Source organism: Salvelinus alpinus, chromosome 13, assembly GCF_045679555.1.
Source record: "Salvelinus alpinus chromosome 13, SLU_Salpinus.1, whole genome shotgun sequence".
NCBI lineage: Eukaryota > Metazoa > Chordata > Actinopteri > Salmoniformes > Salmonidae > Salvelinus > Salvelinus alpinus.
Window position 1 is genome coordinate 18,603,671 of NC_092098.1, and position 20,325 is coordinate 18,623,995.

Genomic DNA, 20,325 nt, shown 5'->3' on the forward strand with positions numbered 1-20,325 from the left:
TGCTGTGTTAGACTAGCACCCTGTTATTGCTGCTGTTATCTTACCTGTTGTTTTAGCTAGCTCTCCCAATCAAGACCTGCAATCACTTTATGCCTTATTGTATGTCTCTCTCATATATCAATATGCCTTGCATACTGTTGTTCAGGCTAGTTATCATTATCATTGTTTTGGTTTGCAATGGACCCTGTAGTTCCACTCTCCGTACCTCTGTTACCTCCTTTGTCCCACCCCCCACACATGCGGTGACCTCACCCATTGAGACCAGCATGTCCAGAGATACAACCTCTCTTATCATCACCCAGTGCCTGGGCTTGCCTCCGCTGTACCCGCGCCCCTCCATACCCCTGTCTGCACATTATGCCCAGAATCTATTCTACCACGCCCATAAATCTGCTCCTTTTATTCTTTGTCCCCAACGCTCTAGGCGACCAGTTTTGATAGCCTTTAGCCGCACCCTCATCCTACTACTCCTCTGTTCCTCGGGTGATGTGGAGGTAAACCCAGGCCCTGCATGTCCCCAGTCACCCTCATTTGTTGACTTCTGTGATCGAAAAAGCCTTGGCCTCATGCATGTCAACATCAGAAGCCTCCTCCCTAAGTTTGCCTTACTCACCGCTTTAGCACACTCTGCCAACCCTGATGTCCTTGCCGTGTCCGAATCCTGGCTTAGGAAGGCCACCAAAAATTCTGAGATTTCCATACCCAACTATAACACTTTCCGTCAAGATAGAACTGCCAAAGGGGGAGGAGTTGCAATCTACTGCAGAGATAGCCTGCAAAGTTCTGTCATACTTTCCAGGTCTATGCCCAAACAGTTCGAACTTCTAATTTTAAAAATTAATCTCTCCAGAAATAAGTCTCTCCCTGTTGCCGCCTGCTACCGACCCCCCTCAGCTCCCAGCTGTGCCCTGGACACCATCTGTGAATTGATCGCTCCCCATCTAGCTTCAGAGTTTGTTCTGTTAGGTGACCTAAACTGGGATATGCTTAAGACCCCGGCAGTCCTACAATCCAAGCTTGATGCCCTCAATCTCACACAAATCATCAAGGAACCCACCAGGTACAACCCTAAATCCGTAAACATGGGCACCCTAATAGACATTATCCTGACCAACCTGCCCTCCAAATACACCTCTGCTGTCTTCAATCAAGATCTCAGCGATCACTGCCTCATTGCCTGTATCCGCCACGGGTCCGCGGTCAAACGACCACCCCTCATCACTGTCAAACGCTCCCTAAAACACTTCTGCGAGCAGGCCTTTCTAATCGACCTGGCCCGGGTACCCTGGAAGGATATTGACCTCATCCCGTCAGTTGAGGATGCCTGGTCATTCTTTAAATGTTACTTCCTCACCATATTAGACAAGCATGCTCCGTTCAAAAAATGCAGAACCAAGAACAGATATAGCCCTTGGTTCACTCCAGACCTGACTGCCCTCGACCAGCACAAAAACATCCTGTGGCGAACTGCAATAGCATCGAAGAGCCCCCGCGATAAGCAACTGTTCAGGGAAGTCAGGAACCAATACACGCAGTCAGTCAGGAAAGCAAAGGCCAGCTTTTTCAAGCAGAAATTTGCATCCTGTAGCTCTAACTCCAAAAAGTTCTGGGATACTGTAAAGTCCATGGAGAACAAGAGCACCTCCTCCCAGCTGCCCACTGCACTGAGGCTAGGTAACACGGTCACCACCGATAAATCCGTGATAATCGAAGACTTCAACAAGCATTTCTCAATGGCTGGCCATGCCTTCCTCCTGGCGACTCCAACCTTGGCCAACAGCCCCGCCCCCCCCGCTGCTACTCGCCCAAGCCTCCCCAGCTTCTCCTTTACCCAAATCCAGATAGCAGATGTTCTGAAAGAGCTGGAAAACCTGGACCCATACAAATCAGCTGGGCTTGACAATCTGGACCCCCTATTTCTGAAACTGTCCGCCGCCATTGTCGCACCCCCTATCACCAGCCTGTTCAACCTCTCCTTCGTATCATCTGAGATCCCCAAGGATTGGAAAGCTGCCGCGGTCATCCCCCTCTTCAAAGGGGGAGACACCCTGGACCCAAACTGTTACAGACCTATATCCATCCTGCCCTGCCTATCTAAGGTCTTCGAAAGCCAAGTCAACAAACAGATCACTGACCATCTCGAATCCCACCGTACCTTCTCCGCTGTGCAATCCGGTTTCCGAGCCGGTCACGGGTGCACCTCAGCCACGCTCAAGGTACTAAACGATATCATAACCGCCATCGATAAAAGACATTACTGTGCAGCCGTCTTCATCGACCTGGCCAAGGCTTTCGACTCTGTCAATCACCATATTCTTATCGGCAGACTCAGTAGCCTCGGTTTTTCTAATGACTGCCTTGCCTGGTTCACCAACTACTTTGCAGACAGAGTTCAGTGTGTCAAATCGGAGGGCATGTTGTCCGGTCCTCTGGCAGTCTCTATGGGGGTACCACAGGGTTCAATTCTCGGGCCGACTCTTTTCTCTGTATACATCAATGATGTTGCTCTTGCTGCGGGCGATTCCTTGATCCACCTCTACGCAGACGACACCATTCTATATACTTCCGGCCCTTCCTTGGACACTGTGCTATCTAACCTCCAAACGAGCTTCAATGCCATACAACACTCCTTCCGTGGCCTCCAACTGCTCTTAAACGCTAGTAAAACCAAATGCATGCTTTTCAACCGTTCGCTGCCTGCACCCGCACGCCCGACTAGCATCACCACCCTGGACAGTTCCGACCTAGAATATGTGGACATCTATAAGTACCTAGGTGTCTGGCTAGACTGCAAACTCTCCTTCCAGACTCATATCAAACATCTCCAATCCAAAATCAAATCAAGAATCGGCTTTCTATTCCGCAACAAAGCCTCCTTCACTCACGCCGCCAAACTTACCCTAGTAAAACTGACTATCCTACCGATCCTCGACTTCGGCGATGTCATCTACAAAATAGCTTCCAATACTCTACTCAGCAAACTGGATGCAGTTTATCACAGTGCCATTTGTTTTGTTACTAAAGCACCTTATACGACCCACCACTGCGACCTGTATGCCCTAGTCGGCTGGCCCTCGCTACATGTTCGTCGTCAGACCCACTGGCTCCAGGTCATCTACAAGGCTATGCTAGGTAAAGTGCCGCCTTATCTCAGTTCACTGGTCACGATGGCTACACCCACCCGCAACACGCGCTCCAGCAGGTGTATCTCACTGATCATCCCTAAAGCCAAAACCTCATTTGGACGCCTTTCCTTCCAGTTCTCTGCTGCCTGCGACTGGAACGAATTGCAAAAATCTCTGAAGTTGGAGACTTTTATCTCCCTCAACAACTTTAAAAATCTGCTATCCGAGCAGCTAACCGATCGCTGCAGCTGTACATAGTCCATCTGTAAACTACCCACCCAATTTACCTACCTCACCCCCCATACTGCTTTTATTTATTTACTTTTCTGCTCTTTTGCACACCAGTATCTCTTCTTGCACATGATCATCTGATGATTTATCACTCCAGTGTTAATCTGCTAAATTATAATTATTCGATTTATTGCCTACCTCATGCCTTTTGCACACATTGTATATAGATTCTCTTTTTTTTCTACCATGTTATTGACTTGTTTATTGTTTACTCCATGTGTAACTCTGTGTTGTCTGTTCACACTGCTATGCTTTATCTTGGCCAGGTCGCAGTTGCAAATGAGAACTTGTTCTCAACTAGCCTACCTGGTTAAATAAAGGTGAAATAAAAAAATAAAAAAAGTGACCACCAACCTTTTTTGAGTCAAAATGCAAGCCGAGATCTACCTCTCAGATTTTTTTTAACATTACTTAAAAAAAAAACGTAAGCAGTTGCAACATTAACCAATTAAAAACAGTACTGTAGCAATGAGGTTTGTGCAGTAAGACATAGGCCCAATACATTATCACAGTATATTGGCTTCGCTTGAATTGACCTGCCAATGCATTGTTGTTCGGGCCATTTTAAAAAATTAGATTTAAACATTTGAGGTAGGCTATATGATCAGACCGGTAATAGATCCGTTGTTGTATTACTTGTGAGGCACAGCTGAGTTATCATACATTTAAATAATTTGCTTTTTATTGTTATTTTACTGGGCTGAGGTGCCTACATCTGTGGTGTAAAGTACTTAAGTAAAAATACTTTAAAGTACTACTTATCAGGTTTCAGGTAAGACCCAAGTGCAGACTGTGTTGTAGTAACAATGTTTATTGCAACAACAGGGGCAGGCCAACAACAGGTCAAGGCAGGCAGGGGTCGATAATCCAGAGTAGTGGGGCCAAGGTACAGTACGTCAGGCAAGCCCAGGCCCAGGGTCAGGTCAGGCAGAGGTCGGTAATCCTGAGTAGGGGCAAAGGCACAGGACGGCAGGCAGACTCGACTCAGAGCAGGCAGGTGGGCTCAGAGTCAGGACAGGCAAGGGTCAAAACCAAGAGGAAGCGAAAAAAGAGACTGAGGGAAAAGCAGGCGCTGAAACAAACCCCTGGTTGACTTGAATAAACCAGATGAACTGGCAACAAACAAACAGTGACTACAGGTATAAGTACCCAGGGGATAATGGGGAAGATGGGTGACACCTGGAGGGGGGTGGAGACAAGCACAAGGACAGGTGAAACAGATCAGGGCGTGACATACTTAAGTAGTTTTTTGGGGTATCTGTACTTTACATTACTATTTATATTTTTGGCTACTTTTACTTTTACTTCACAACTTTCCTAAATAAAATAATGTTCTTTACTCCATGCATTTTCCCTGACACCCAAAAGTAGTTGTTACATTTTGACAGGAAAATTCCAATTCAAGAGAACATCCCTCGTCATCCCTACTGCCTCTGATCTGGTGGACTCACTAAACACAAATGCTTCGTTTTTAAATTATGTTGGAGTGTTGGAGTGTGTCCCTGGCTATCCATCAATAAAAAAACAAGAACATTTTGCTGTCTGGTTTGCTTAATATAAGGAACTTGAAATGATTTATACTTTTACATTTACTTTTGATACTTAAGTACATTTCAGCAATTCCATTTACTTTTGATACTTAAGTATATTTAAAACCAAATACTTTTAGACTTTTACTCAAGTAGTATTTTACTGAGTGACTCACTTTTACTTGAGTCATTTTCTGTTAAGGTTTCTTTACTTTTAGGGAGAGAGCAGCAGACTGAGGGTCCTCTCAACATCCCTCCACTCTCCCTTTCCTCCACTGACACTGACCAAAAAGGGACACCGTCTTCCAGCTGATGGGGCGACTCGAGTCTCATCATTATTTTTGCCTCATGCACAAGTTCATGTTGTTATTCATATGAACAGAGAAAGTGAAATATTCCTCGATATTAAAAAAGACCCGAGCCGCTAATAATAACAACAGCTCAAGCCTACAGATACACTCTCCTACTCAATCTTTACTGCTGCACTGCTTGTTGTAGCACTGAGTGGAAATAGGAAGAATGCACATTTTATGGCTTATAAAAGTGTTGAATACATGCACATTTTATGGCTTATAAAAGTGTTGAATACAAAGTGTTGACTGTGCTGAGTAAGAATTTAAACATGAACTCACTCGTAAAAACAGCAACTATTTGCTGTATTCGTTGACAGTCTCTCTAGTCATGGTTTTAAACGTTTTGAAATATCACAGTATCAATTTTGCTGTAGCTTTCTCTTACGCTTGCTACAATACTGCAGACACGATAATCTGAGCAATTCGATTGGCCAGCTGTAGACCTATAGTGCACTTGATTTGCTCTCTGGGCCCGCCGGGAAGGCAGAGTTTATACCTTCAGACACATGAAATGGTTCAAAATGACAACAGTTTGCCTTCCTGGCGCGCAGGGCAGTTGAATCAGGTGCATCTACCCCCAAGAGCCCAAAACGAATAAACCAAATAGGAACACAAGGCTTCATCGTTGGGTTTTTTACAGAAATGTTTGGCGATCGATTTAGCAATGCATTAGAGATCGACCGGTTGGTGACCAGTGCTCTAGAAAGCTGAGTGAAGTTCAATCTCGTGCTTCTCTCTGTGGGCTGATATTTCTGCGCGGCAGTCTCAGTCATCGATTATGCCGTCTGGCACCAGATTGCTATAATATATGATGTGGTTAGCTGATACAGTAGCCTATCTAAAATATTATATCCAGGCGCTGTAAAATCTGGCATGCATCAGCAACGCCTGGGCAGAGGAACACGCCCATTATAAATATCCATCTTGACATTCCAGAGCAATAGTAATGGTGTCTTTTTTTAGGGGCTAATGGCGGCTAACTCCGCCATGGCTCGTTGGCCGAAGCCGATGGGGAAATTAATGGGCTTTTTGTACTGTTTTTGGATAAACGCCGAAAATAAGGTCTGTGGTAAACACAGGTTTAGGAGATCTTTTACATTTTGTTGAATGAGAGTATCTTAATCTGCAACATCACTTTTTGTGAATGTTTAAGCATTTAATCAAAACAAGCACATTTTTATTTATTTATTTTACCGTTATTTTACCAGGTAAGTTGACTGAGAACACGTTCTCATTTGCAGCAACGACCTGGGGAATAGTTACAGGGGAAAGGAGGGGGATGAATGAGCCAATTGTAAACTGGGGATTATTAGGTGACTGTGATGGTAGAGGGCCAGATTGGGAATTTAGCCAGGACACCAGGGTTAACACCCCTACTCTTACAATAAGTGCCATGGGATCTTTAATGACCTCAGAGAGTCAGGACACCCGTTTATCGTCCCATCCGAAAGACGGCACCCTACACAGAGCAGTGTCCCCAATCACTGCCCTGGGGCATTGGGATCTTTTGTTTAGACCAGAGGAAAGAGTGCCTCCTACTGGCCCTCCAACACCACTTCCAGCAGCACCTGGTCTCCCATCCAGGGACTGACCAGGACCAACCCTGCTTAGCTTCAGAAGCAAGCCAGCAGTGGTATGCAGGGTGGTATGCTGCTGGCTAAAGCACACAAAGGCTTAATAATTAATGAAAGTAATTTTAACTGACTGATAATTATCTCATAGAACAAAATGTATAATATCTCCTAAACCCGTGTTAACCTCGGACCTTATTTTCAGTGTATATCCCCAAATACCCATTCACCTCCCCCATAGGAATGGCCAACTAACTATACAATGGTGGATCAATTTACTTCTACCAGATGCCTTTTCATTAGGTTTTGGCGCTGAAGACCATTGCGCTATGTTTTATCTCCTTGAAGACCATTCAAAAAGTCTACAAAACTACAGGCTACTTGATCCATCACTTGCAAAACATATTTTGCATAGTTTATTTGCTTTCAGAAAACAAGGAGTTCTCATAGACCACCAGGGTTAAAAAAAACTACATTTACATGTTGCTTATGAGTGCATTTCACAATACTTTTAGATTATAACTAGATTGTAAGATCTGTATGAATGTCCTACTTAATATACTGTTTGTGTCATCATCGCAAATCAACTGTGTTTTACTAAAAAAATACAAATAAACCAGTATAATGGCTCTTTGGCTAGCTTTGCTTCCAGCCTGTCAATGAGCGTTAGCATTCAAACTAACAACGGCTGCATCCAAAATAGGTATTTTGCAAAGATCACAACCAAATATAATCTGAGCAATTTTTCAAGCAATAATCCAAATAACATTGCAAGCGTATTACAACCCCAAAACATTTTTGTTGTTTATAAGTAATAACTACGTAAATATAAGCTATACATAACGGGTACAGATGGTGATGGCTTTCTTTCTGCATCCTAAAGTCCCGTGCTTCTGTGCGTGACGTAGTATGTGTCATGTACTGAAAAGGGGCTTATACAGTGAGTGATTTTCTTTGAAAGCATTCATAACCTTTTCTAAACATAATTAATTAAAGCTTTAGGTTATATATTTTTTTTTAAACAACATCGAGATTACAACAAAAGCATAAACAAGAGTAGGATGTTCTTATGATTTAATCAAGCGTTGTATTTCATATAATTGAAAGTACCAATTTTCCAGCTGTACAATAATATCTCACATCAGCACAACTTTGGTATTTTACCCTTGCTAAAATCAGAGCAAATTGACAAAAATGGAACAGTGATGAGGGTGTGTTTGAAAAAGCCAATAAGCTGTCTCAGCAAATGCATGTAATTGATGTCCAGACATTTTGTACACATACACATGCTGTACAAAGGCACACTACTAAGTCATGCATGTGTCTGGTAGGCATTTCTTTCATGTGCAAATGGTCCTACTGTAGCACAAATTACACATGGCTACGCTACATGAATTTGAAAACTGCTACACTGTAAAATTTTACTAACTTTGTAACATTTCGCTTGAAACAGGAGAACCCTGCTAAAAGTTCCAAATATAGAGGAAGTTCCTTACAAATTAGGCGACCTTGAACGTACCAACATTTTATTGCGAGGCTGGCTGGCGCTAGGTAGGAAGGCAGAATTACAGAATGTGCAAAGTTTCTTCGGGAAATAGCAACCGACAATAAGAAAAAAGTCGCTTTTAAAAAATGAATCTTGTTTAGATCAGCACCCATTTCTTGGCATTGGACGATGGAGCACATTTTAACGCCAAAGGTAGGTGGCCACTAGCTAACGTTAGCCAGTGATGCTAACTGGCAATAACTAACGTTAGTTAGCTAGCAACTACGCTAACATTACCTGACTTCGTTATCTAGCATGTTACGTTTCATAGGATAGTTTTAAAACGGAATCATCTGCCTGCTCTCTGATTTAGCTACATAACACTGTTAAGTTAGTAATGTTTGATTGTTAGCTAGCTAGCTACTATAGTTGTCATGAGACTGACAGTCACAACAAGCAACAGCAAGTAAGCTAGCTAGTTAACTAAAGTTACATTCCTGCATGTCAGCACACCTGTGTTGGAACCTCTAGGTCTCCAGGATTTCCTGGTGTTGGTTTTAGTAAGAGTGCTTGGAAATTATTTCTCAGCCATTCATTCACCTGTTGATATTTGTTATTCCGAGAATGGCATGTGGTGACTCAATCTGTCCTAATGTCGTTTTTATTTGAAATGACAGGTGGAAGAAGTGAAATTGTTGGATCGATACACTGCAAAGAAGCCAGCCATTGGCACTCTCTATCTAACAGCAACCCATCTAATCTTTGTGGAGACCTCCTGTAACACTCGCAAGGAAACCTGGGTATGACACTTGCTCAGAGAGCATGCCAAGGGTTGAGCGCCAAAGGGGTGTAATTGCCTGGTATGAAAGCAACCCATGGCCCTTTCCCATACTATGTACACCTTCACTGTTCACATATATGAAGGCACTGGATAGGATGTAGGCTAAGTTGGTGTGTAAGCAACTATATGCCCCTTGGTAGCAGGGGTGGTGCCACAAATATTAGGCCTACACCTATCTGGGTTTCTGCAAATATTGAAGTGGTAGGGAACTTAAAAGCCAGGACTCAAGATTAATCGTTTTTGGTTTCTCTCTCATTTTCACCAGATGTTACACCATCTCATAGCCACAGTAGAGAAACTCCCTCTTACAGCCATGGGATGCCCACTTCACATTTCCTGCAAGAATTTCCATGTGGCTCACTTTGTCATTTCCAGTGAGAGGGACTGCCAAAATGTTCATCAGTCCCTGGTCAGACTCTCCCAACCAGGTACTTACAGTAGCATTCCAGATCAACCCTCCTCCCTTTCGGGGAAAAACACAATTATGATCCACTGTTAATATTTATACAATTCGTCTTTACAGTAACATTGGACATTTTTTTTATAGGGAAAGTGGAAGAGTTGTATGCTTTTCTTTACAACCCAAAACAAGATGATGATGAGAGAAGAAATGGTTGGGGCTTTATTGACTCAGCCATGGATTTCAAAAGAATGGGATTGCCCAATGAGTTTTGGGAAATGACAGACCTCAACAAGAACTATGAGGTAAGTTAAGCAATCATATGCCTTTCAGACTCTTTATTGGATTTGTTTTTTTGTCAAACAAATGCTGTCTTGCCTCCCCCATGCAATTCTTTAGTTTTGCATTAGCTCTTTCATCAAGCAAAGGCATTTGCAACTAATGCATGCACACGTTGTTTTGTTCCCTCTGGATTGCTTAGCTTTGCAGCACATATCACTCAGAACTGGGCATTCCTAAAACCGCAAGCAAGGGCACAGTCTTTGGGAGTGCCAAATTCAGGAGCAGGGGGCGCATTCCTACTCTCTCCTACTACCACAAGGAAAGTAATGTAAGTTCAGACTCTCCCTTATTTAATGCAAGGGTCAGTCTCATCTCTGCTCATGCTATACTTACTGTATCTGTTAACCCTCCTGTTGTGTTCGTTTCACGTTAATTAATTCTGTTTTCCCAGTCCAAAATGACCGTCCCATTATAACTGATTAAAAATCCATAATAATACATATATTATCACCAAATGTTGTTAGAACTTTTTATCAACTTAAGTTCTTGTGAACATTCACATGTTTTGAACTTCTATTTGCTATTTATGGCCTGTAGGCCTCATTGACCTGAACTCATACAACTAGTTTTTGAATTTAAAAAAAGCATAATGTTTGGATTATTTTGACTACAAATACTCAGATGAAACATATTGTCCACTGGTGAGGACTCTCCTCCTCACCAGTGTCATGATCAAAGATATGGTCAAGAGCCTCACATACAGTATATCGTTTGGTCATTGTGCTGCCACAGAATGAATCGTGAGCAAGGTCTCAAAAAAGCTTTATGTACCAGAGCTGTGAGAAAAATTGTATATATTATTGAGACAATGTTGCAATTGTTTGTGAGAATGCCAATAGGTGTGGTTCTCGTTTGGGGGAAGATTCTATTGGGGAAAGGTTCCCGTGGGGGTTGCCATGGAAGCCAAGAAGGGGAGTGAGGTGTGTGTGTGTGTGTGCGTGTGCGTGTGCGTGCGTGCTCAAACACACATGCATTTGGGGGTCTGGGAGAGGAAGTGTGTCCATCTGATGAATGGGCATGTGCCTGAACTCAATTTTATACATTAATTGTAGTCTCACCCATTCATTTCTAATGACTGGTCATTTTTGACCGGGAACACCACAGGTGTACAAAAGTTAAATAAAACACACAAAATGTAATGAAAATTATCAAAATGTATTTTGTGTGTTCAGATGCCCGGTGTGGACAAAGTCATGGAACCTTATGACAATCAGATTAAATTAACTACATTTTCCATAGGGAACTTGTAAATCGGTCCAATTCGACCGGAACACAGCAGGAGGGTTAATGATTACAATGGCATTCCAAATGCACTTCATGGTGAAGCTGTTTTTGGTTTCCCCCTCATCTACCAGGCTGCCATTTGCCGCTGTAGCCAGCCCCTGTCCGGGTTAAGTGGTCGATGTGTAGAAGATGAGGAGATGCTACAGGCAATCAGCCGGGCTAATCCCAAAAGCACCTTCATGTATGTGGTGGATACCAGGCCTAAGGTAATAAACACGCTTTCAGATAATTGTATTGCTAATTTCCCCTGTATGTTTCATTTGCCACATCCTAACCTGAACCATCCTGTTTTTTCCCCAGTTGAATGCCATGGCCAATAGAGCAGCAGGGAAGGGATACGAGAATGAGGACAACTACTCAAACATCCGCTTTCAGTTTGTGGGCATTGAGAATATCCATGTCATGAGGAACAGTCTGCAGAAGCTTCTGGAAGGTTACTGTCATTGCTCTCACATTAAAACGATGAACCATAATCATCGGATGTACTTATTAATCATTTACTAAAGTGAAAAGTCATTTTGCAGCATGGACTAAAGACCAGGCAAAGTTCATGCTCGACAAAGTCAAGTTTATAAGGTGCTTAGTTCTCATCTTCTGTTTTCAGTGTGTGCTATGAAGTCTCCAACAATGAGTGACTACTTGACGGGACTGGAGAATTCTGGTTGGCTGCGTCACATCAAGGCTGTGATGGATGCTGGAGTATTTCTTGCTAAGGTAATAGACATCCTGCCATGTAGCGATCTTCTTAGTTCAATATAAACGCAGCAACACATTCTTATTTAGTACCTATAACCTTAGAAATGTATGAAAACAAATGATCCTTTTTTCTCTGTATCCATCTAGTTTTTTAAACTAGCGTGTATGATGTGGTTCTGAGCTATCCTTTGTCTCTGCTAAGGCTTTGGCTGAGGATAAGGCTAGTGTGCTTGTACACTGCTCAGATGGCTGGGATCGCACAGCCCAGGTGTGTTCTCTGGCCAGCATCCTCTTGGACCCCTTCTATCGTACCATTAAGGGACTCATGGTGAGAACAGAGTGGTTTGCTTACAGTATCTTGACAATATGAGTATTTGTGTGCTGGACAGCACAGTTATTGTCTACAAAATATAATAATTTGAACACTATTTAAACTCCCGTTCTGTTTATTTCTTATTTTAGGTTTTGATAGAAAAAGAATGGATATCTATGGGTCATAAATTCACGCAAAGGTATTAACATCTAATATATTTGGAACAAGGCTAATCATCTAACCATGTTGGTGTCTACTAAATTACACAACTTTGAGACGAAAACAACTGAACTATCGGACAAGCTAAAACCCAGATAAGTCTTAACATAAGATCTTCATGGTGTACATAGGACATAAGAAGATAACAGATATAATATTGAGTTGCAGGTGTGGGCATGTGGATGGGGATCCCAAGGAGGTGTCCCCTGTATTCACCCAGTTCATTGAATGTCTTTGGAATCTCATGGAGCAGTACCCCTGTGGATTTGAGTACAACGAGAAGTACCTTTTGGAAATCCACAACCATGTTTACTCCTGCCAGTTTGGAAATTTCATTGGCAACTGCCAAAGAGAGCGAGAGGAGATGCGGTGAGGAGTCCCTGAAATAAACTGCAGTGCCTATGCAGACATCTGATTTCCTTTTCTGTAATAGTCATTTCCGATTTGGAGGTTTTAATCTGTTCGTGAACAATTTATCCTTTAAATTTTCAGACTTTATGAGAGGACCTTCTCCGTTTGGCCGTTTCTCTGGGAGAACCGCCATCAGTACAGAAATCCTCTGCACAAATGCTCATTAGGGAGGGAGGTTCTGAGGCCAAGCACATTGCCGTTGAATTTCAAGTAAGTTCTCATTGGTTTCCTGAGTTTTCCACTATGAGCAAATCAATATATTGTCAATGTACATGAGCAATAGCTGTACAGAGTATTTTTTTCAAACATTTGAATTTGTGTTTAATTTGATAGAATACCAATTGCATTATTTATTTGACAGGTTTTGGTGTGGCATGTATAATCATTTTGACAAGGGCATGCAGCCAAAGCAGTCCATTCTGGATCACCTGTTAACCATAACACAGAAAAAGGCAGAGGGTGAGAAGAAAATGACAGATCTCCAGAGAGTAAGTGGATATAGATTTTTCTAATGGCACATGTAAAAGCTTTCTCGGGTGGCTTGAATACATTTCTCCAATGTTTTCATTCCTCTGTAGCAGTTGGCAGTCATGGATGGGGTTCTGGCAGATCAGGGCAGTCCAACAGGCACGCCACCTGAACAAACCTCTTTGTCTCCTGAATCGGTTAGCCACACAGCCGAAAATGCTAAACCACTCATGAATGGCGCTGCAGTGGAGGAGGCTGAAATAGAGTTGGTGCCTACTGCAGGGAGCGAGAAGATGGAACCAGTAGCTATAGAAAATTGAGTTACTGCCACAAAGGGCACAGTTGTTTCCATGGAGATCAAAGATGTCAGAGGAGGGACAAAGTTCCTCTGAAATAACCACTGAAGCAGTTAAGCTTGTGGCCTGATTATCCAATCTGTTAGTTGACTGAGCAAATTACAGCCTTATTGATGAAACAAATTCTGATCCAATTCTTTAGCAGCCATAGAAGTTAAACATTTATTTAACAATTTTAAGAAGAGGTCAACCTTTTTGGGGGGATAAATACAGTGTCTTTGGAAAGTATTCAGACCGCTTGACTTATTCCACAGTTTGTTACGTTACAGCCTTATTTTAAAAAATTACATAAGTATTCAGACCCTTTACTCAGTACTTTGTTGAAGCACCTTTGGCAGTGATTACAGCCTCGAGCTACACGCTTAGTACACCTGTATTTGGGGAGTTTCTCCCATTCTTCTCTACAGATCCTCTCAAGCTCTGTCAGGTTGGATGGGGAGTGTCGCTGCACAACTATTTTCAGGTCTTTCTAGAGATGTTCAATCGGGTTCAAGTCCGGGCTCTGGCTGGGCCACTCAAGGACATTCGGAGACTTGTCCCGAAGCCACTCCTGCATTGTCTTGGCTGTATGCTTGGTTTCGTCAGACCAGAGAATCTTGTTTCTCATGTTCTGAGATTCCTTTAGGTGCCTTTTGGCAAACTCCAAGCGGCCTGTCGTGTGCCTTTTACTGAGGAGTGGCTTCCGTCTGGCCACTCTACTGTAAAGGCCTGATTGGTTTGGCCGGGCGGCCAGCTCTAGGAAGATTATTGGTTTTTCCAAACTTCTTCCGTTTAAGAATGATGGAGGCCCTTCAATGCAGCAGAATTTATTTTGTACCTTCCCCCAGATCTGTGCCTTGACAGAATTCTGTCTCGGAGGTCTACGAACAATTCCTTTGACCTCATGGATTGGTTTTTGCTCTGAAATGCCCCGTCAACTATGGGACCTTTTATATAGACAGGTGTGTTCCTTTGCAAATAATTTTGTCAATTGAATTTACCACAGGTGGTCTCCAAGTTGTAGAAACATCTCAAGAATGATCAATGAAAACAGGATGCACCTGAGCTCAATTTCGAGTCTCATAGCTGAATACTTATGTAAATAATGTATTTCTTTAAATTTTTTATACATTAAAAAAAAAATGTCTAGAATCCAGTTTTTTCACTTTGTCATATTGTGTGTAGATTAGGGGGATTATTTTTTTAAATTTTTAATCCATTTTTTGAATAAGGCTGTAATGTAACAAAATGTGGAGAAAGTCAAGGGGTCTGAATACTTTCGGAATGCCCTATATATATTTTTTTTTTTGTAAGTTATATAAAGTTTGGACACACCTACTCATTCAAGGGTTTTTCTTATTTTTTTTCTACTTTGTAGAATAACAGTGAAGACAAACTAATAACACATATGGAATCGGGTAGTAACCAATAAAGTGTTAAACAAATCAAAGTATATTTTTATATGGGGCGGCAGGTAGCCTAGTGGTTAGAGCGTTGGACTAGTAACCGAAAGGTTGCAAGATCGAATCCCCGAGCTGACAAAGTAAAAATCTGTCGTTCTTCCCCTGAACAAGGCAGTTAACCCACTGTTCCTGAGACGTAATTGAATTTGATCTTAACTGACTTGCCCAGTTAAATAAAGGTAAAATATATATTTGAGATTCTTCGAGGTAGCTACCCTTTGCCTTGACAGCTTTGCATTGTCTTGGTATTCTCTCAACCAGCTTCATGAGGTAGTCACTTGGAATGTATTTCAATTAACAGGTGTGCCTTGTTGAAAGTGAATTTGTGGAATTTCTTTCCTTAATGCGTTTGAGCCGATCAGTTGTGTTGTGACAAGGTAGGGTTGTTATACAGAAGATAGCCCTATTTGGTAAAATACCAAGTCCATATTATGCCAAGAACAGCTCAAATAAGCAAAGAGACAGTCCATCATTACTTTAAGGCATGAAGGTCAGTCAATGCAGTTTCTTCAAGTGCAGTTGCAAAAACCAAGTGCTATGATGTAACTGGCTCTCATGAGTAGGACCGCCACAGGAAAGGAAGACCCAGAGTTACCTTCATTAGATTTAACTGCACCTCAGATTGCAGCCCAAATAAATGCTTCACAGAGTTCAAGTAACGGACACATCTCAACATCAACTGTTCAGAGGAGACTGCGTGAATCAGGCCTTCATGGTCAAATTGCTGCAAAGAAACCACTACTAAAGGACACCAATAATAAGAGACTTTCTTGGGCCAAGAAACACGAGCAATGGATATTAGACCGGTGGAAATCTTTCCTTTGGTCTGATGAGTCCAAATTTCCGATTTTTGGTTCCAACCGCCGTGTCTTTGTGAGACGCAGAGTAGGTGAACGGATGATCTCCGCATGTGTGGTTCCCACCGTGAAACATGGAGGAGGAGAAGTGGGGGTGCTTTGCTGGTGACACTGTCAGTGATTTATTTAGAATTCAAGGCACATCACAGCATTCTGCAGAGATACACCATCCCATCTGGTTTGCTCTTAGTCCCACTATCATTTGTTTTTCAACAGGACAATTACCCAACACACCTCCAGGTTGTGTAAGGGCTATTTGACCAAGAAGCAGAGTGATGGAGTGCTGAATCAGATGACCTGGCCTCCACAATCACCTGACCTTAACCAAATTGAGATGTTTTGTGATGAGTTGGACTGCAGAGTAAAGGAATAGCAGCCAACAATGCTCAGCATATGTGGGAACTCCTTCAAGACTGTTGGAAAAGCATTCCAGGTGAAGCAGGTTGAGAGAATGCCAAGAGTGTGCAAAGCTTTTATCAAGGCAAAGGGTGGCTACTTTGAAGAATCTCAAATATAAAATATATTTTGATTTGTTTAACACTTTTGGGTTACTACATGATTCCATGTGTTATTTCATAGTTTTGATGTCTTCACCATTGTTCTACAATGTAGAAAATAGTAAAAATTGCGACCAAGCTTTAACTTCCTGACTGATGTCTTGAGATGTTGCTTCAATATGTCCTCATCATTTTCCTGCCTCATGATGCCATCTATTTTGTGAAGTGCACCAGTCCCTCCTGCAGCAAAGCACTCCCACAACATGATGCTGCCACTCCTGTGCTTCACGGTTGGGATGATGTTCTTCGGGTTGCAAGCCTCCCCCTTTTTCTTCCAAACATAACGATGGTCATTATGGCCAAACAGTTCTATTTTTGTTTCATCAGACCAGAGGACATTTCTCCAAAAAGTACGATCTTTGTTCCTATGTGCAGTTGCAATCCGTAGTCTGGCTTTTTTATGGCGGTTTTGGAGCAGGGGCTTCTTCCTTGCTGAGCGCCCCTTCAGGTTATGTCGATATAGGACTTGTTTTACTGTGGCTATAGATAGTTTTGTACCGGTTTCCTCCAGCATCTTCACAAGGTCCGTTGCTGTTTTTCTGGGATTGATTTGCATTTTTCGCACCAGAGTATGTTAATCTCTAGGAGACAGAACGCGTCTCCTTCCTGAGCGGTATGATGGCTGCGTGGTGTTTATACTTGCATACTATTGTTTGTACAGATGAACGTGGTACCTTCAGGCGTTTGTAAATTGTTCCCAAGGATGAACCAGACTTGTGGAGGTCTACAATGTTTTTTCTGAGGTCTTGGTTGATTTCTTTTGATTCTCTCATGATGTCAAGCAAAGAGGCACTGAGTTTGAAGGTAGGCCTTGAAATACATCCACAGGTACACCTCCAATTGACTCAAATGATGTCAATTAGCCTATCCGAAGCTTCTAAAGCCATGACATAATTTTTTTGAATTTTCCAAGCTGTTTAAAGGCACAGTCAACTTAGTGCATGTAAACTGACCCACTGGAATTGTGATACAGTGAATTATAAGTGAAATTATCAGTCTATAAACAATTGTTGGAAAAATGACTTGTGTCATGCACAAAGTAGATGTCCTAACCGACTTGCCAAAACTATAGTTTGTTAGCAAGAAATTTATGAAGTGGTTAAAAACGAGTTTTATTGACTCCAACCTAAGTGAATGTAAAATTCCGACTTCAACTGTAGATACTTCAAACACTTAATAAAGTTGTCATAATGCTCAGACAGCAGGTTAACAGGGCCAGACTGAATCAAGGATACTGAAATACTCCCCTAACAAAGGGAATATGCTGTATAAGTATAGACCAAAGTTTGGTTTGATTTTGCGATGTAATGATTGTTAAAGGTGCAATATGCTGAAATCGCTCTGCCATTTCCTGGTTGCTAAAATTCAAATAGTTTGCCTTATATCAGTGTCACAAAACAGTCATTGTGTAGAGAATCATTGCACCATCTATCCCGCTAGTAAAATATGTTTTCCATAACCAAAAATATTGTTTTTTTAGCTGTTTGAAGCTGGTGTACCAAAACGAAAGTGAAAGACTCAAACAAAACTTAAGAACGAGAAGCATAGAAGTAGTGCACATAGAACAGATATACCGCTTCTTAGACTTGCTTTTAATGAGAATGACAGCTCTGTAACTCACTTTTCTATGTGACTTTGGTTGGGTCGCCCAAAAAGTTACATATTGCAGTTTTAATGAGAGAGATTCACTGAAAATAGTTGTTTTTGTGCATTTTATAATGCCCTTTTATTGTACTGCAACAATACTGAATATGCTCTACATGTGTCTTTGGTATTTGCAACAACATTTTAATGAATTGATATCTGCCTTTTTCTTGAAATGCCATTTTGTTAAAAGGGACCAAATAAATGCAAAACTCTGTTTATGTAGAAAGAATAGCACAGTCTGAACAAATTGCAATGCATGGATCTTTTTCAAACATGTCAGAGTACAAAAGAGGCTGTACCAGAGATGAGGCATGTGTGAATTTAAAAGCAATGATCAAATGTGTTCTTTATATTTTTTAGCAGGTTTTTCTAGAATATTGAGGCCAGTAATATAAAGTGTTCTCTCTCGTTTGTGATTTCAAGGTTGTGATAATTTGTTGCAGTTGATCACAAACAATGCATTATTTCCAACAAAAGGATTGCACTTTTATTTGTTTGAGTTGCCATACCACATTTTTACGGCAATATTGTATCTGAATGGACTGTGTGTCATTGTAGCATGGAGCAAATTACATTCTGTTTACATTCTCCAAGCCAAAATCAAGTGCAACCTGTGAGATGCAGCAAGAAAAAAAACACCAGCCAGAGGGTGCAACCATTTCCATTATTTCAGGGGGCTTTGAATGTGAGAAGTTCATTCTAGTGTATAAAGGGAATTTGTAAGCAGTTAAATTGATATAATGTAATGGAAATGTGTAGGATGTTAAATGTAAAGGGAATTTAATATACTGCAATGTCACTGTGCAGGAAGAGCAATCAATTTTCAATCAAAAGTTGAGCAATGAACACAACGCTAATGAGAACAATTTCTGTACAATATCATTTTCCCGACTATTGTAAAATGTTTAGCCAAAATGTGTGTGTGTGATGGTATTTGTTTTGAGCTAGAGAATCATGTGTTGGACTCCTAATTGAATCCCTTTGCTTAATGATGGGCATTTTGTCTTTTCCGTTGACCCTTTTGTAAATGATCAGAATATAGTGACTTGCAAAAGTATTCATCCCCCTTGGCGTTTTTCCTATTTTGTTGCATTTACAACCTGTAATTTTTATTTGGATTTCATGTAATGGTGTTACACAAATTAGTCCAAATTGGTGAAATGAAATGAAAAAAATTACTTGTTTCAAAAAATTCTAAAAAGAAAAAATGGAAAAGTGATGTGTGCATATGTATTCACCCCCTTTGCTATGAAGTCCCTTAATAAGATTTGTTGCAACCAATTCCCGTCAGAAGTCACATAATTTGTTAAAGTCCACCTGTGTGCAATCTAAGTGTCACATGGTATGTCACATGATCTCAGTATATATACACCTGTTCTGAAAGGCCCCAGAGTCTGCAACACCACTAAGCAAGGGGCACCACCAAGCAAGCGGCACCATGAAGACCAAGGAACTTGCCAAGCAGGTCAGGGACAAAGTTGTGGAGAAGTACAGATCAGGGTTGGCTTATAAAAAAAAATACCCAAAATGTTGAACATCCCACGGAGCACCATTAAATCCATTATTTGTCACGTTCCTGACCTGTTTTCCGTTGTTTTTGTATTTTGTTTAGTATGGTCAGGGTGTGAGTTGGGGTGGGCATTCTATGTTATGTGTTTCTATGTTGGGTTGTTTAACTAGCCTGATATGGTTCTCAATCAGGGACAGGTGTTTTACGTTTCCTCTGATTGAGTACCATATTTAGGTAGGCTGTTCACACTGTTTGTTTGTGGGTGATTGTTGCTGTGTCTGTTTGTTACACCACACGGTACTGTCTCGTTCATTTCGTTCTTTCCTGTTCGTGCGTTCTTCGTTTTATGTAGTTCTCATGTTCAGGTCTGTTTAATGTCGTTTGTTGTTTTGTAATTATCAAGTGTATTTTCGTGTCAGTGTTCGTCTTGTCAATTAAATTCATCATGTATTCATCACCCGCTGCGCCTTGGTCCACTCTCTCACCAAAAGACGACCGTTACAGAATCACCCACCACAAAAGGACCAAGCAGCGTGTCAAGCAGCAGCAGGAGCAGCGCATACAGGATTCTTGGACTTGGGAGGAAATACTGGACGGTCCCGCAAGTCAAACCCAAACATTTCTTGG

At 41.7% G+C, this 20,325-nt stretch overlaps 1 protein-coding gene across 4 annotated transcripts; it reads left to right on the forward strand.

Moving 5' to 3' along the window:
- Positions 1–8,185: 8,185 nt before the first annotated feature.
- On the forward strand, positions 8,186–19,763 carry mtmr8 (myotubularin related protein 8). Of its 4 annotated transcripts, none has more exons than XM_071338356.1 (14): positions 8,186–8,568; positions 9,033–9,155; positions 9,462–9,624; positions 9,744–9,901; positions 10,078–10,206; positions 11,294–11,428; positions 11,523–11,655; positions 11,827–11,936; positions 12,121–12,246; positions 12,381–12,430; positions 12,619–12,819; positions 12,943–13,071; positions 13,223–13,349; positions 13,443–19,763. In XM_071338356.1, the coding sequence occupies exons 1-14, from the start codon at positions 8,545–8,547 to the stop codon at positions 13,647–13,649; spliced, it is 1,815 nt and encodes a 604-aa protein (XP_071194457.1). In that variant the 5' UTR covers positions 8,186–8,544; the 3' UTR covers positions 13,650–19,763. The 4 variants fall into 4 exon arrangements, with proteins under 4 accessions (XP_071194457.1, XP_071194459.1, XP_071194456.1 ...); XM_071338358.1 differs by having other exon boundaries at positions 16,201–19,763; XM_071338355.1 differs by having other exon boundaries at positions 8,188–8,568; positions 13,440–19,763.
- The last annotated feature ends 562 nt before the right edge of the window (positions 19,764–20,325 follow it).

Excerpts from the sequence above, each read along its gene's own strand:
- mtmr8 (XM_071338355.1), top strand. The coding sequence starts at position 8,545 with ATGGAGCACATTTTAACGCCAAAG. Across the intron at positions 9,625-9,743 it reads GGTCAGACTCTCCCAACCAG|GGAAAGTGGAAGAGTTGTAT; the intron begins GTACTTACAGTA and ends TTTTTTTTATAG. Across the intron at positions 11,937-12,120 it reads CTGGAGTATTTCTTGCTAAG|GCTTTGGCTGAGGATAAGGC; the intron begins GTAATAGACATC and ends GTCTCTGCTAAG.